The sequence below is a fragment of the Oncorhynchus mykiss genome, chromosome 5, assembly GCF_057628025.1.
Source record: "Oncorhynchus mykiss isolate SJ-2025 chromosome 5, ASM5762802v1, whole genome shotgun sequence".
Classification (NCBI taxonomy): Eukaryota; Metazoa; Chordata; class Actinopteri; order Salmoniformes; family Salmonidae; genus Oncorhynchus; species Oncorhynchus mykiss.
The window spans coordinates 65,110,455-65,126,001 of NC_143026.1; the positions used below are offsets into that span (position 1 = coordinate 65,110,455).

Consider the following 15,547-nt stretch of genomic DNA (forward strand, 5'->3'; position numbering starts at 1 on the left):
TTATATGTTTTACTTTTATATATGTTTTACGTCCAAACCATGTACATTAACCTTTACTAGCCCTGGATGCAACCAAGTTGCAGGTGAGTTGCTTATTAGTTGCAGGGGGTGTTTCACGAAGCAATCAAGAAGAAACTCAGTTGCAAGCAAATACAATTGCAGCATAAGTGAGCTTGATATGTTTTTCTTTGTATTTCATTAGAGACTATGAATAAAACAAGTGTTAACTTCATCTAACTTCACCTATTCTCACATTCTTTATCTTTAGAATTTAAATATAGCTATATTGCAATGAACTTTGATGACCCCTATGAAAAAGATGTCACAGTAAAAAGGACCTAGGTTTTATGGGTATTATGATGACAACACTGTGGCACTCTATCAATGACTGTATATATGAATGGAAAAAGCCATCGATCACGTGACACTATTCATTCCTATGTGAAGACTTAATAGAGTGATGAGGAGGAGGAGTCTCCCGTGTCCGGAAGTGAATTCACCATTCATTTTCTGTACTCAGGGTTCACTCATACATCATTTTAAGCTTTGTTTTACTATTGACAGTTACAACTCATTTTTACATTCTATATCAATTTGCTCTCCTTAAATTTAAGTAATCTGATTTATTAGTTTCAGTCTCTGAATTGTTCAATCAAACTTTTTGCTGCCGGCTCCTGATATCAGGACATAAAAACTACAATCTGTCTCCTGAATTAGCCTGACATGCGCACTAGGCCAAAACTCGTTTTCCTCTGTTTTCCTTGGCTAAACAAGCTGGCTAGCTGAACTATGCTAGTTGTCTTCATTGCCAAACATACTGCACCCCCAACTTCAAAACTCCTTTTCTAGTTATACAATCACATAACTAAACATTTGCTGGAAAGAAACTTGATAATTCTGTACTGCTTTGTTGAATAGTAATTTATTGATATCTTTTTATTTTACCTTTATTTAACTAGGCAAGTTAGTAAAGAACAAATTCTTATTTACAAAGGCCTGACTGCTCAAAGACCTCTCCACAGTGTCGCCCTCCCAGAGTGCAAAGAACCTTGGTGTGACCCTGGACTACACTCGGTCGTTTGCTGCAAACAACAAAGCAGTGACCTGCTCCTGCAGGTTCATGCTCTGCAACATCTGTAGAGTATGACCCTCCCTCACACAGGAAGCAGTGCAGGTCCTAATCCAGGCACTTGTCCTCTTCGGTCTGGACTACTGCAACTCGCTGTTGGCCAGGCTCCCCGCTTGTGCCATCAAACCCCTGCAACTTATCCAGAACTCAGCAGCCCACCTGGTTTTCAACCTTCCCAAGTTCTCTTATGTCACCCACTCCTCAGCACACTCCACTGGCTTCCAGTTGAAGCTTGCATCCACTTCAAGACCATGGTGCTTACCTACGGAACAGCAAGAGGAACTGCCCCTCCCTACCTTCAGTCTATACTAAAACGCTACACCCTAACCCGAACACTCTGTTCTGCCACCTCAGGTCTCTTGGCCCTGGCACCCTGATGAGAGGGAAGCACCCGCTCAGCACAGTCCAAGCTCTTCTCTGTCCTGGCACCCCAATGGTGGAACCAGCTTCCCCTGAAGCTAGGACAGCAGAGTTCCCCTGAAACCCTACCTCTTCCAAAAGTATCTTACAAATCCTCCTCACCTCGACCCCTCTCCCTCCCAAAAATATATAAAAAATAATAACAATACAAAACACTTAACCAGCACTTGCACTTGCACTTGACCCCCCCCCCCCCCCCCCCCCCATTTACTAAAATGTAAACATTTTCACCTGATGTACCCTTAAGAAACAGATGCCTCACAAGTCCTCAACTGGCAGCTTCATTAAATAGTACCCGCAAAACATCAGTCTCAATGTCAACAGTGAATAGGCGACTCCAGGATGCTGGAGTTGCAAAGAAAAAGCCATATCTCAGACAGGCCAATAAAAAGAAAAGATTAAGATGGGCAAAAGAACACAGACACTGGACAGAGGAACTCTGCCTAGAAGGCCAGCATTCCGGAGTCGCCTCTTCACTGCTGACGTTGAGACTGGTGTTTTGCGTGTGCTGTTTAACGAAGCTGCCAGTTGAGGACTTGTGAGGTGTTTGTTTCTCAAACTAGACACTCTAATGTACTTCTCCTCTTGCTCAGCTGTGCACCGGGGCCGCACACTCCTCTTTCTATTCTGGTTAGGGCCAGTTTGCGCTGTTTTGTGAAGGGAGTAGTACACAGCGTTTTACGAGATCTTCAGTTTCTTGACAATTTCTCGCATGGAATAGCCTTCATTTGTCAGAACAAGAAGAGACTGACAAGTTTCAGAATAAACTTTTTTGTTTCTAGCCATTTTGAGCCTGTAATCGAACCCACAAATGCTGATGCTCCAGATACTCAACTAGTCTAAAGAAGGACAATTGTATTGCTTCTTTAATCAGCACATCAGTTTTCAGCTGTGCTAACATAATTACAAAAGGGTTTTCTAATGATCAATTAGCCTTTTATAATGATAAACTTGGATTAGCGAACACAACGTGCCATTGGAACACAGGACTGATGGTTGCTGATAATGGGCCTCTGTACGCCTATGTAGATATTCCATAAATCAGCCGTTTCCAGCTACAATAGTCATTTACAACATTAACAATGTCTACACTGTATTTCTGATCCATTTGATGTTATTTTAAGACACATTATTTTGCTTTTCTTTTAACAACAAGGAAATTTCTAAGTGACCCCAAACTTTTGAATGGTAGTGTAGATACAGAACAAAAATACTTTTAATAACTGGGTCACGACTCTGGCAACCGAACGGATACGAACAAACGACCAGCGGCTTGGGTAGCAACCTTAGATTTGTATCGGGATGAAATAGTGTGAATAAATTAATAAAAATAAAGTTTTTGATGAAAATGTCATTATTTGAATATGTTGGTAATCCAGGGGTGCAACTTTGGTTTTAGAAGTGGGGGGGACATATTATATATTTATTTTTTATCCAGTCGGATAAACACTCCAAGCAGCCCAACCGACCGCATGTTTCTAAAGCATACCGTTGCCTCGTTTTGTTTGGTTTGGGTTCCGAGTAAGACAGCGCTACAGGGTGACAGGACAGAGAGCTGATTGCCCTTGCAGTGGAAGACCACATGTAACAACACCTGCACAGGATCGGTACATCCGAACATCACACTTGCGGGACAGGTACAGGATGGCAACAACAACTGCCCGAGTTACACCAAGAACGCACAATCCCTCCATCAGTGTTCAGACTGTCCGCAATAGGCTGAGAGAGGCTGGACTGAGGGCTTGTAGGCCTACAGTAAGGCAAGTCCTCACCAGACATCACTGGCAAGAACGTCGCCAATGGGCACAAACCCACCGTCGCTGGACCAGACAGGACTGGCAAAAAGTACTCTTCACTGACGAGTCACAGTTTTGTCTCACCAGAAGTGAAGGTTGAATTCACGTTTACTGTCGAAGGAATGAGTGTTACACCGAGACCTGTACTCTGGAGTGGGATCGATTTGGAGGTGGAGGGTTGTGTGGTCTGGGGCTGTGTGTCACAGCATCATCGGACTGAGCTTGTTGTCATTGCAGGCAATCTCAACGCTGTGCGTTACAGGGAAGACATTCTCCTCCCTCATGTAGTACCCTTCCTGCAGGCTCATCCTGACATGACCCTCCAGCATTACAATGCCACCAGCCATACTGCTCGTTCTGTGCATGATTTCCTGCAAGACAGGAATGTCAGTGTTCTGCTATTGTCAGCGAAGAGCCTGGATCTCAATCCCATTGAGCACGTCCGGGACCTGTTGGATCGGAGGGTGAGGGCTAGGGCTACTCCCCCCAGAAATGTCCAGGAACTTGCAGGTGCCTTGGTGGAAGAGTGGGGTAACATCTCACAACAAGAACTGGCAAATCTGGTGCAGTCCATGAGCAAGAGATGCACTGCAGTACTTAATGCAGCTGGTGGCCACACCAGATACTGACTGTTACATTTGATTTTGACCCCCCTTTGTTCAGGGACACAATATTCAATTTCTGTTAGACACATGTATGTGGAACTTGTTCAGTTTATGTCTCAGTTGTTGAATCTTATGTTCATACAAATATTTACACATGTTAAGTTTTCTGAAAATAAACGCAGTTGACAGTGAGAGGACGTATCTTTTTTTGCTGAGTATTATATATATAGTACCAGTCAAAAATTAATTTGAACACACCTACTCATTACAGGTTTATTTTTACTATTTTCTACATTATAGAATAATAGTGAAGACATCAAAGCTATGATATAACACACAGTTATTGGTACTATATATATATATATATATATATATATATATATATAAAATATATATATATATATAAAATATATATATATATATATATATATATATATATATATATATATAAAACAGTGTGCTTCTACACCTGCATTGCTTGCTGTTTGGGGTTTTAGGCTGGGTTTCTGTACAGCACTTTGATATATCAGCTGATGTAAGAAGGGCTATGTAAATACATTTGATTTGATTTAAATACATTTGATTTGATACAAAATGTTTGGAACTTCTGTGACAATGCTGTAGATTCCTATGCTTTCCAGCAGAGGGCAGCAAAGGTAAGCTATTTGGGACTGTTGGCAGTGGTGCATTGAGTGAGGGAACAATCTGTGGCGCCAATGACAGCCAAACCAAAGCTTGAAAGAGAGGCAGATGTAGATAGAAACTAGAATAATATTTGTTTTAAATGTACCTTCATTTAACTAGGTAAGTCAGTTAAGAACAAATTCCTATTTACAATGACGGCCTACACCGGCCAAACCTGGACTACGCTGGGCCAATTGTGCACCGCCCTATGGGACTCCCAAACATGGCTGGTTGTGATACAGCCTGGAATCGAATGGTGTCTGTAGTGATGCCTCAAGCACTGTGATGCAGTGCCTCAGACCGCTGTGCCACTCAGGATCCCCAAATCGCTGATCATGTCACTGTTCATACAGCCTAGCTATACTGGGAATATAGAAATACAACATGGCATTTCTATACAAAGTGCATCAATTTCATTAACTGGGAAATGTAATTTCAATTAAATCAAATTTCAAATAATTAATATTTTTACAATTCTAAGTCAATTCGATTTCAAATTGTCCAAACAGTCCAATTTCAATTAAATTTAAATTCCACAATTTGAACATTTTGAAATTCAAGTTGAATTCACTCTAAATCCTCCACTTTATGAGTGAATTCAATATTTTAATTGGAATTTTAAATTAAATTGTAATTGTTCCAAACCATTGTTAGCACCCTAAATCCAAATAAGATATTAGGATATACACCAAGCATACATAAACTGACCAGGTGAATCCAGGTGAAAGCTATGATCCCTTATTGATGTCAGTTGTTACACCCACTTCAATCAGTGTAGATGAAGGAGCAACTCAATATTAGGCAGGTGTTCCTGTTTTGTTCACTCAGTGTATTTTGGGAATTTAAATGCAATTTCTCCTGTGCTGCGGCTCAAGAATAATAGTTATGTGCCAGGCACCTGCACAAAGTGCAGAGGGATGATGATTAAATCATTTTTCCCATTAGCAAGTTTACAAATCCTTAGCAATAACTGCTCTTCCAAAAAATACAATGTACTGCTGTTATAATCAAATCCACATTTTACAAATATTTTAAGAACAGAGTAATCTTCTCTTAGTTTCTGATCCTATTCTAATTTATCTGCAGAAAGCAAATGATGTCAGCCTTGTGATTTGGGCAATGAAGGCCCTCTAGCACATCCTGGCTCTGTTCCATTGTGACCTCTCTTCTAGCATCCAAGGTCTCTGTTACATTAGCATTTTCCTGCATATCTGAGACTTGGGTCCTGATGAGAAGCACTGTCCCTGCTGGTCACCAGGCTTCCCACTGCTTCCACAAAATAGCAAACTGATCTGATACACTGCACGCTTGTCCTTCATAAGTTGTTTGGAGAGCACAGAAAAGGCGAATCTCTTCGCCAGGCAATATGTGTTTGCTATGAATGAAATTACTGGCTATTACCAGTTAGAATAATTAGACTTAGAATAATCCACATAAAATCATCCACAATATGAACAACCACAATAGCTTTGAAAGATTAAAATGTATGACATCTGATGCAACCAATCGATACAGTATGAACAGTCTGTGGATGAAGCCATGAGACAACGACGAATTAAGTAAGATTATATAGCAAGATATTCAGAAATTGAGACAACAAATCTGTACACCCAACAAAAACCATACAGTATATACAAAACATTTTGTACACCTTTTCACATGTCAGAGGGGGTGCAGTCTGAGGGCAGGTGTATGCTATTTACTGAATACACCAGAACGAGGATATCTGAACCCATAGGAAATTGTGTATGGTTTTGTGAGTGATCACTCACCTGTACACAAGGTTTCTATATGGTACACAAGGTTTCATTCGTGGTACTTTACATAACAAATCCATTAAAAAAATGTAACGATGTGTAGCAGCATTTCATGCTTTTGAATGACAGACGAGGTTGGAAGTATCCTGTAATGTAGTTTGCAGTTGAAGTCCTTCTGTACGGCGCCCATGGTTATAGCTTGGCAGTGTAGTATACAATATAGACTACTGTTGAGAATCAATGTCAGCTATCTACTGTATGCAAGATCTCTACCTGTGTGGTATTGTGGTAGCTGGATCTCAAATCCGCTATAGTGGGAGAATAGATTCAAACTATATAAATTACCAGTCCTCCTTTGGGAAAACAAACAATATCATCTGTTTAAACGAGTATTGGCATTCAGAGAGCACCCTGTGATTATGTATTCATGAGTGAGGATGGAGGGTGCACTGCAGAGAGACCAGTGGAGCTGTGCAGGGGTCATGTCAATAGGATTTTGGGACATCTTTAACTATCATCCAGACTCTTCTGCAGAAGACAGACCAATACACAAATAGCAATTGAGAAAAATCGGACTGTACCAAATCAATTTACTTTTTTGTTGTTGATACAGCCATTTACAGATAAAAAAAAAGTCTTAGTAATCTGTCTTGGATGAACCTAGTGAGTTGATTTCTGAACTGACAGGGATCAGTGTCAAAAAGTCCAAAGTTATTCTGTCCCCGTTTAAGTCTACAAGTAAACAGAGCGGCCCATTTTCTGTCTCAAATCATCTTCATGTTGAACTTACGGGCCCCTCCCTGTCCGCCACTGGCAGCAGGGCCATCTACCTTTCTGAAGGAGTACTCTACTGAGAAGTTATTCTTGTGCTGCCCCCGGCCCCGGCTCCATGCGAACAGCATCAGGAAACAGAAGACCACCACCCCAAGGAACAAGCAACACCCCATGGCTGTGGATATCAGGATCGTCTTGAGGTCCAAGGTGAACTTGAGGAAGACCTTGGTGTCGTTCAGATTGGTCTCGTTGAGGTCACCTGTGTAGTATGTGCGGTTGGCCATGAGCGCTGCGTCCAGAGGCAGCGCGCTCACGGTCAGCGTGGCAAAGTAGGTGGCGTTACCCCCGGCATTGCTGGCGATGCAGATGTAGGTGCCGCTGTCGGTCACCTGGGCGTAGCGGATCTCCAGCGTTCCCTCAGGTAGGACGATGACACGTCCAGTGCTCTTGGTAGTGATCCGACGGCGCTGGGGAGATACCCAGAAGATGATAGGTGTGGGCTCTCCCTCCGCCCGGCACACAAAGGACACTACCTGGCCCTCCCTGGCAGTCACAGGCTGCAGCTTCCTGTTGCGTATCTTGGGCTTCTGGCAGGTAAAGTGGTCAAAGAGGGCAGAGTCTGAGAAGGCGCTGAGGGCCCTGCCCTGCACCTCCATGGGTCCCGCACACACTGGGGACTTCCCATCAAAGTTGAGGGTCTTCCTGCGCTGGAGAATCCAAAGCAGGCGGCAGTCACAGGACAGAGGGTTCCCATCTACACGCAGCGTCTCCAGGGTGTTGACAGACTGGAAGGCGCCCTCCTCCAGGGTTACCAGGGCGTTAGTGGACAGGTTAAGTAGGCTGATCTGCCGAAGGCCACCAAGGGCGTACGGCTGCACCGTCATCAGGTTGGTGTTGACCAGGTGTAGCTCCTTCAGCCGGACCAGGTCCCTAAGGGCCCAGGACTCCAGCACTGAGATGGGATTGTAGGAGAGATTGAGGCTGGTGAGGTGGGCCAGGCTGCGTAGGGCGGCTGTGGGCACAGAGGTGATGTTAGTGTTGGTTATGGACAGCCAAGACAGGTTGAGGCCCTGGAGGCTGTGGGGGGAGATGTGTTCCAGGAAGGGCCAATGGTCGATCTCCAGACCCCGCAGCCCGCCCAGCTTACGGAAGTTCTGGTCATCCAGGGAGGAGATGCTGAGGTAGCGCAGGCGCAGAGTGACCAGGCTGCGGAGGTAGGAGAGAGACTGGCTGGAGATGGAGGTCAGGTTGCACCGCTCAATGGTGAGCTGCCTCAGACCCACCAGGCCCAGGAATGCCTTGTTGGAGATGTAGACCAGGTCGTTGTCGCCAACCTCCAGGTTCCTCAGGCTCTTTAGATCCTGGAAAGTGAAGTCCAACAGGATGACGATCTTGTTCCCACTCAGGTCTAGTGTGGTGAGGTTGGTGAGGCGTGAGAAGGCGCCCATGGGGACCAGTTTGAGCTGGTTCCCCCTCAGCGACAGCACCCTCAGGTTCTGCAAGCTAGAGAAGGCGTTGGGCTCCAGGACACTGATGATGTTCTCACTCAGGTCTAGCTCCTCCAGCCGAGGGTAGGAGAGGAGGTCGCCATGCTCCACCCAACGAAGCATGTTCCCACTCATGTCCAGCAAGCGTGTGTCCGAGGAGATGCTGTCGGGGAGGGCAGACAGGCGCTTGCCTTGGCAGGCCACAGACTTGAGCTTGGCCATGCACTCACAGCGCTGGGGACAGCCTTGGCTCTGAGTGGAGGCCACAGTAGTCATCAGCAGCAGGAGCAGGCCAGGCCACCCCATGCCTGGACCGGCCGCCATGCCCCCACTCTACCTCCGCACCACTGTGGCTGGATCAGTGCACCAGACACCTGTCGATAGGGAGAGAGAAGGAGAGAGGGGAGAGAGAGACAGATACAAATGAGTGCATCTCTATTCCCTCCAACAGCTGTGATCAGACACTGTAAATGAGTAAAATTACTTTTACAGACTTTAATTACCTCTTTAATTAGCTAGTGCTCTGAGCCCGAGTCTCAGAGGATTACACACCATGGGAAACCTGGCCTAAGTTTCCAGTAAATTATTATTCTGTTTCGAGGCACGACCCCAGAAGATAATGAGAAGTTAATTTACTCATTATGAGTAGGTGAGAAACTGGTGTGATCTTAACATGAGTCTGTCTCACCGACCTATTGTACCCTGTTTGTCATGCTCCAACATCAACCACACCGCTGGGCAGAAGATCTAGTGTTCAATCCGGGAGTGAAAATGACTCCTTAGTGTAGCTCGCAGGCAAGATCATACACCATACAAGGCTATGACCCAGCACTATAATACTTCCATTACTTCCACATTGTCTCTAACAGACCATATGCATCAGAGCGTTAATCCTTTCCTAAATACATCCTTTTCTCCAATTTACCAGGACAATACCTGTGACATGAAACATCCCAGGAATAACTATTGTTATTTACTGCTGCTCTTTAATCATTTGTTATTCTTATCTCTTACTTTTTTGTAGGTATTTTCTTACAACTGCATTGTTGGTTAAGGGCTTGTAAGTAAGCATTTCACTGTAAGGTCTACCTACACCTGTTGTATTTGGCGCATGTGACAAATAACATTTGATTTGATAACGTGTTCCATAACATAATATTAATTGAATGTTGGGCTTAAGAGGGGGGGGGGGGGGATGCATTAAAAACCCATGAGACCTGTCAATCCCATTAGTTCATGCATGAGGAAGTCCCAGAGCAATGTGCTGTGTGTCACCTGAGCACACAGATACTCTACTTACTACAGGCCATAAATGAACACAGTGAAATCATGAACCGAGTAGCAGATGTATGCCTGAGTGTGTTCAAACACAGCAACACCCATGAAATATGCACTCAACACACAGTGCTATAAATGTATGAATCAATTATAGACTGAAATGTTTCTACAGTTCCAGTGTAATGTAATGTCCTTTGGGGGGGGGGGGGGGGGGGGGGGGGGGGGGGTTATTAGTGAGAATTCAGTGAACTCTAACACTGAGTTAGAGTCTCCTCACCTTTGACACAGTATCATATGCACACACCCAACCCCCTCACACCATCACACCCACCACAGGGAGAAGACCAGAGAGGACCAGTGACACTCGAAGGGAAACAAAACATGTCTGATGATTTTCAACTCCCACAAGCTGCTGTTTCCGATTTCTTAATCATTCTTTTCATGTTCCTAAGATTTACACGCTCTAATTTCAAATTATCTCAAGACGTAGAGAATAAGTATACCCATTAGTCAACCTGTCAGCCTAAAACTGATCATTTATTCTGATCGGTTTAAAGGGATAAATGTGTTTGTACAGTATAGCTTTGAAGAAACACAGGAAATAGTTTCAGATTACAGTAATCCTCAAAAACATGTGAACAAAACAACGAGTATAGTAGGACATATTTAGGGCAGCAGTTTGCAAATGCTATCTTGCCAGGCTAAATCATTTTTGGCAGGCTCGGAGGTCCTTTGATTTTTTTTCCCTCGGCAACAGGACTTGGAGGCACATCGCTGCCCAAACCAAGTCATCCCAACAAAGCGCTCGGACTCAATCCTGGTTCAAAATAATCCACTTCTCAAATATGTTATTGTCATTTCAGCTGAGTAAGAATACTCCCACCTATAGAGCCCCTCCACAGAGCACCCCTCCCAAAAGTCAAGAGTAAATAAACTCACAGGTCACATGATCATACCTCTTTTGACCCCATATCTGGTGGCACTAACAAGCCCCCACCGACCAGCACATGGACCGACCCTGCACTGTTGTTCTGTAGCAGGTGGTGAGTGTGGGTTCTTATAGGACAATTATCTCCAACACAGGAGGACTGAGCTGGGAGAGTCAGCTGGTGTGTCCGTCAGGGCTGGTTCCTGCAAGTGTGTCTTACAGAGCAGGTGTCAATTGTTAGAGTGAGGGGGAGTTGTTAGTGCTGTCTTGGGACGTGATTAATGGACTGACTAGAACTTCTCCAACTGTCCACGCAACACATACTAATTGCCATTTAAATGTTACTGCCTCGTCTTGGGGAGCCCATACACTATGTGTAATTGTGAATTAATAAATGAATGAGGTCCTTTACAGCAAAAGAAGATTATGGTGTACTTGTCTTGTTAGCATATCTTTCTGTTTCTATTTACATGGTCCAAGAACATACGTTTTGCTCTGTGACCAGAACCTTTGAAGTTTTCAAATTCATCACATTTAAGCTGCACTGGTATGAACAATAGGAGTCTAATATCATATGTCAATCCTCCAAACGTGGGCAGATGTAAAAACTAATGAATAATATATGAAATCATTGCACTCATGGGGGGCACACGGCCAAGACAGATAGTTCTCCCATTTCTCCTACAGGGACCATACTATACACTGCCAGCCAGATAAACACAGACAGACAGACAGTGGAGTGGGTGGACACAGTGACCCTGAACTCATCACTTCTCTGACCGGAGCCCAATTACCCAGCAGCCACTGGAAACACCCAGAGAGACTCCAGCAAAGTGTGACTTCTCAGCTCCAAAGTACCGAGCGCAGGTTAGCAACAGAGACAGATTTAGAATATAGAGTGGGTTGTGTAGCGCAGGGGCAGGGCCCACTGTGACTGTGATGTTGCCCCCAACACCGTTCCCACCTCAGCCTCGGTTCTTTGCTTCTCCTTGTTCACCTGTGTTTGCGTAATGGCTATTAGTGGACAAAATGGACGACAAATTAAGCAAATGTGCTGATTAGATGAGCTGTTTCCCAAACAATGTCTGTCCGTCCTTTCTTTCTGATACCAATTCATAGTTATGGAGTGTGAAGCCTCCACATTTTGAAACATGACAGATATTAAGAGAGGATCCGAGAGAGAGGGGGCACTGCGGAAGCTCTGCCAAATCAAGCACATTACTCACCATGGGTCAGTGAGTCCACTGTAATATAATGTAATGTAATGCATGCAGCATCAAACCTCTCTACAGGAGAACTGAGGTAGTTGTTTATGTTACTATGGACTCTCATCCTTGACTACAGTAGGTGTTCCGAAAAAATAACAGGAAATTATTTCAGAATTTTTTTTTGGCCCACTCAATATCTCACAGCTAACACAACAGGGTTTAATGGGATCAATGTAGTTCAATCCCTGAAACAAAGTTATTTCTCTGAATATCTCTCTCGTACATCAGCAACTGTGCCACTGGGTTGAATTGACTTGGTGTGTATAATCCAGGAAGTTGCCGGAGTGATGATGATGATAATGTGTAGGCTGCTTAGCGGTAGCTAGGGAGAGGTGTGGGTGTGTGTTGCGCTCTTCAACAGGCAGCACATCATCATCTAATCTCTCCAGTGTTTCCACTGCAAGTGATGGACTTGCATCGATTTCAGCTCCACCACCATGAACACTCACACTTTACATAAGCATGTCCTCCTCAGTCTGAAACAGCACTCATCTATGAGGAACTGTCAGTAGCAGTAATACCAAAGATATTTATAACTAACCCAAGATAGTTCACCTGTGTCGTTTACAGTGGGAGCAAATTAAGCATAGTGGGCAGAACAAAGCCAAGCACGAGCTAGAGAGATCATATTGATGCATTGTGACATGTATTTGCATCTTTCCGTTAGGGAACGCCTCCTCTGGGAAGTGCGCATGTGCACAAACTCAAGTCGACCTTGCACTCCGACACGTCGCAATTTTTTTTAAAGTTATCAAAGCTTCAAGTCTATGAAACTTTGTGCACTGTGTTCGTAACAGATTCTAGTTTTGGGAACAGAAAATGTATTGAGATCAAATGTTTAATTGATGAGAAAATTAGCAGAATGTCGGCCCAGTTACACTTAGGACCCTCCTCTCCCACTACCCGCGACTGGACTTCCTCTCACTAGCATATTTGGTGGTGAGAAAACATTCCAAATGGATGCTTCAGCTTTATAGCGACAGTGACGTGTCTGGGTTACCCCTTCTGTTTGTGGTAATACCCAGCCAGCATGGCGAAGCCCTGGGGCACCTGGCATAGCAGGCCAGCCTGAAGATTGATTCTCCAGGTGGGCTCTATTCCCCAGAATGACACCTCGTAGCCACATGATAGATCACTTCTGCACAACCAGCCTGGGCCCTGGGCCCACACCAGGAGGCAAGGACACCCTTCCACCACTGGAGGACAGCAAGCCAGGGGTGGTCTGGGGGCCCAATGTGGACAGTATGGTGGCATGGCAGGTCAGGGGAAGATGGAAGTGGAGGTAAATAACAAAAACACGTAAGTGTGTTTTTGTCCTCAGGCGATATGCAAAGTAGTGTTACTGATGTCTGCTCACTCATGGATGTCATCTCATTATGTTCATGTGTCTTCAGGCTTTATAGAGGTGCAACTTTCTATTAAAATACATCAGGGATGACTTTCAATCATGTGGAGAAACCAAATGTCACACAGAGGACGGAGGTAAGACTTTGTCCAACATGCATATTTGATGATGAAGAAACGGTGGGGGAGGGGTTCTTAAAACAGCCGCTGAATAATTGACAAAATGTCACTTTCCAGTCATGACCCTCGACTCAGAGACAGTGACCTTACCTGGCTCATTAGACCCCCATAGACCCCCACCGCTGACACACAACAGATTATAGATGGGTGGATATGGATACTGTATGGATACTAGATCCATAGACAAGACAATTGTCCAGACCAGCCCCTTCACCAGCAACCAGGTGTTGGCTTTCCAATAAGGCCTGGGACTGAGGTTAGACCCTGGGACTGAGGTTAGACCCTGGGACTGAGGTTAGACCCTGGGACTGAGGTTAGACCCAGGGACTGAGGTTAGACCCAGGGACTGAGGTTAGACCATAGTGTCACATGGATATTCTTAGCAGTCTTTTCAATGTTATTTACAATCAGAATAGTGTAGACGATTATGTTTACATTGACTATAAAGGGGTATAGTTGCATTAGGCCTACCTCATTGTCGGGTGGCAAAGGGTAAGCTGACATTTTGAATGGGCAGCATTGACAGCATATCGCTCTGAGGTAAAAACTGGGATAAGGTGAGGTCCTTGACAAACACTTCCAAAACTATCCCTCAAAGAAAAGTCAGTTCGAGCTAACACCATAGTTGTTGCTCAAAATAACATTAAGTTACAGCAAATTTCACTCTCCAATGATCCAAACTCCATCACCGTAATGCTACATGACATATCTTCGAGTCACACATCATTTCACTCCAAAATGACTCAAAACAATAAACATTTTCTCTCATGCAATAAAGGGTGTGTTCGTAAATTGCCTTCATAGTGTCAGAGGGTGCTCTGGGCCATTTATAAATTCAGAGGGTTGAGACACTTGTGGCTGTGCTCTCCAGATGTGGGTGTAGGCAGGCGGGGTGAGTAGCATAGCAGTCAGTGACAGAGGGTCGTATAGAGACAGAGGACTGGGCTTTGGTACAGTAAATAAGTCAGCCATGTGTGGCACCCGAGGCATGTGGGCGCCGGCGCAGGCAGTAGGACTCTAAAATAAACATCCTCTCCTTAAAGCCCCAAGAGTCTGTCAACCCTCTCTGGGGACAGGCCCAGACCTGTTACACAACATCAACACAGATAGAGATGGAGGGAGGACTACGTGATGATAGTGCAACCCTACATCTTCATCAGAGGAATAACAAGTAGTAGACTATACAAAATAATGGGGATATAGGTGTGTGTGTAGCTACAGTTGAAGTCAGAAGTTTACATACACCTTAGCCAAATACATTTAAACTCAGTTTTTCACAATTCCTGACTTTTAATTGTAGTAAAAAGTGAAAATTCCCTGTCTTATGTCAGTTAGGATCATCACTTTATTTTTAGAATGTAAAATGTCAGAATAATAGTAGAGAGAATGATTTATTTCAGCTTTTATTTCTGTCATCACATTCCCAGTGGGTCAGAAGTTTACATACACTCAATTAGTATTTGGTAGCATTGGCTTTAAATTATTTAACTTGGGTCAAATGTTTCAGGTAGCCTTCCATAAGCTTCCCACAATAAGTTTTGTCCCATTCCTCCTGACAGAGCTGGTGTAACTGAGTCGGGTTTGTAGGCCTCCTTGCTCGCACACGCTTTTTCAGTTCTGCCCACATATTTTCTATAGGATTGAGGTCAGGGCTTTGTGATGGCCACTCCAATACCTTGACTTTGTTATCCTTAAGCCATTTTGCCACAACTTTGGAAGTATGCTTGGGGTCATTGTCCCATTCGCATCCAAGCTTTAACTTCCTGACTGATGTGTTGAGATGTTGCTTCAATATATCCACATGATTTTCTTTCCTTTTCTTTCCTCAATTTTGTGTAGTGCACCAGTCCCCCCTGCAGCAAAGCACCCCCACAACATGATGCTGCCACCCCCGTGC

General features: G+C 44.3%; 1 protein-coding gene across 1 annotated transcript in view; it reads right to left on the minus strand.

Annotated features, from left to right (window-relative positions):
- Positions 1 to 4,717: 4,717 nt before the first annotated feature.
- Positions 4,718 to 15,547, minus strand: part of lingo3a (leucine rich repeat and Ig domain containing 3a) — a 39,702-nt gene continuing 28,872 nt past the window's right edge. Inside the window, exon 2 of the mRNA XM_021603822.3 lies at positions 4,718 to 9,026. Coding sequence (XP_021459497.3) covers positions 7,156 to 8,976 — 1,821 coding nt within the window. The 5' untranslated portion in view covers positions 8,977 to 9,026 and the 3' untranslated portion in view covers positions 4,718 to 7,155. The remainder of the gene's footprint in view (positions 9,027 to 15,547) is intronic.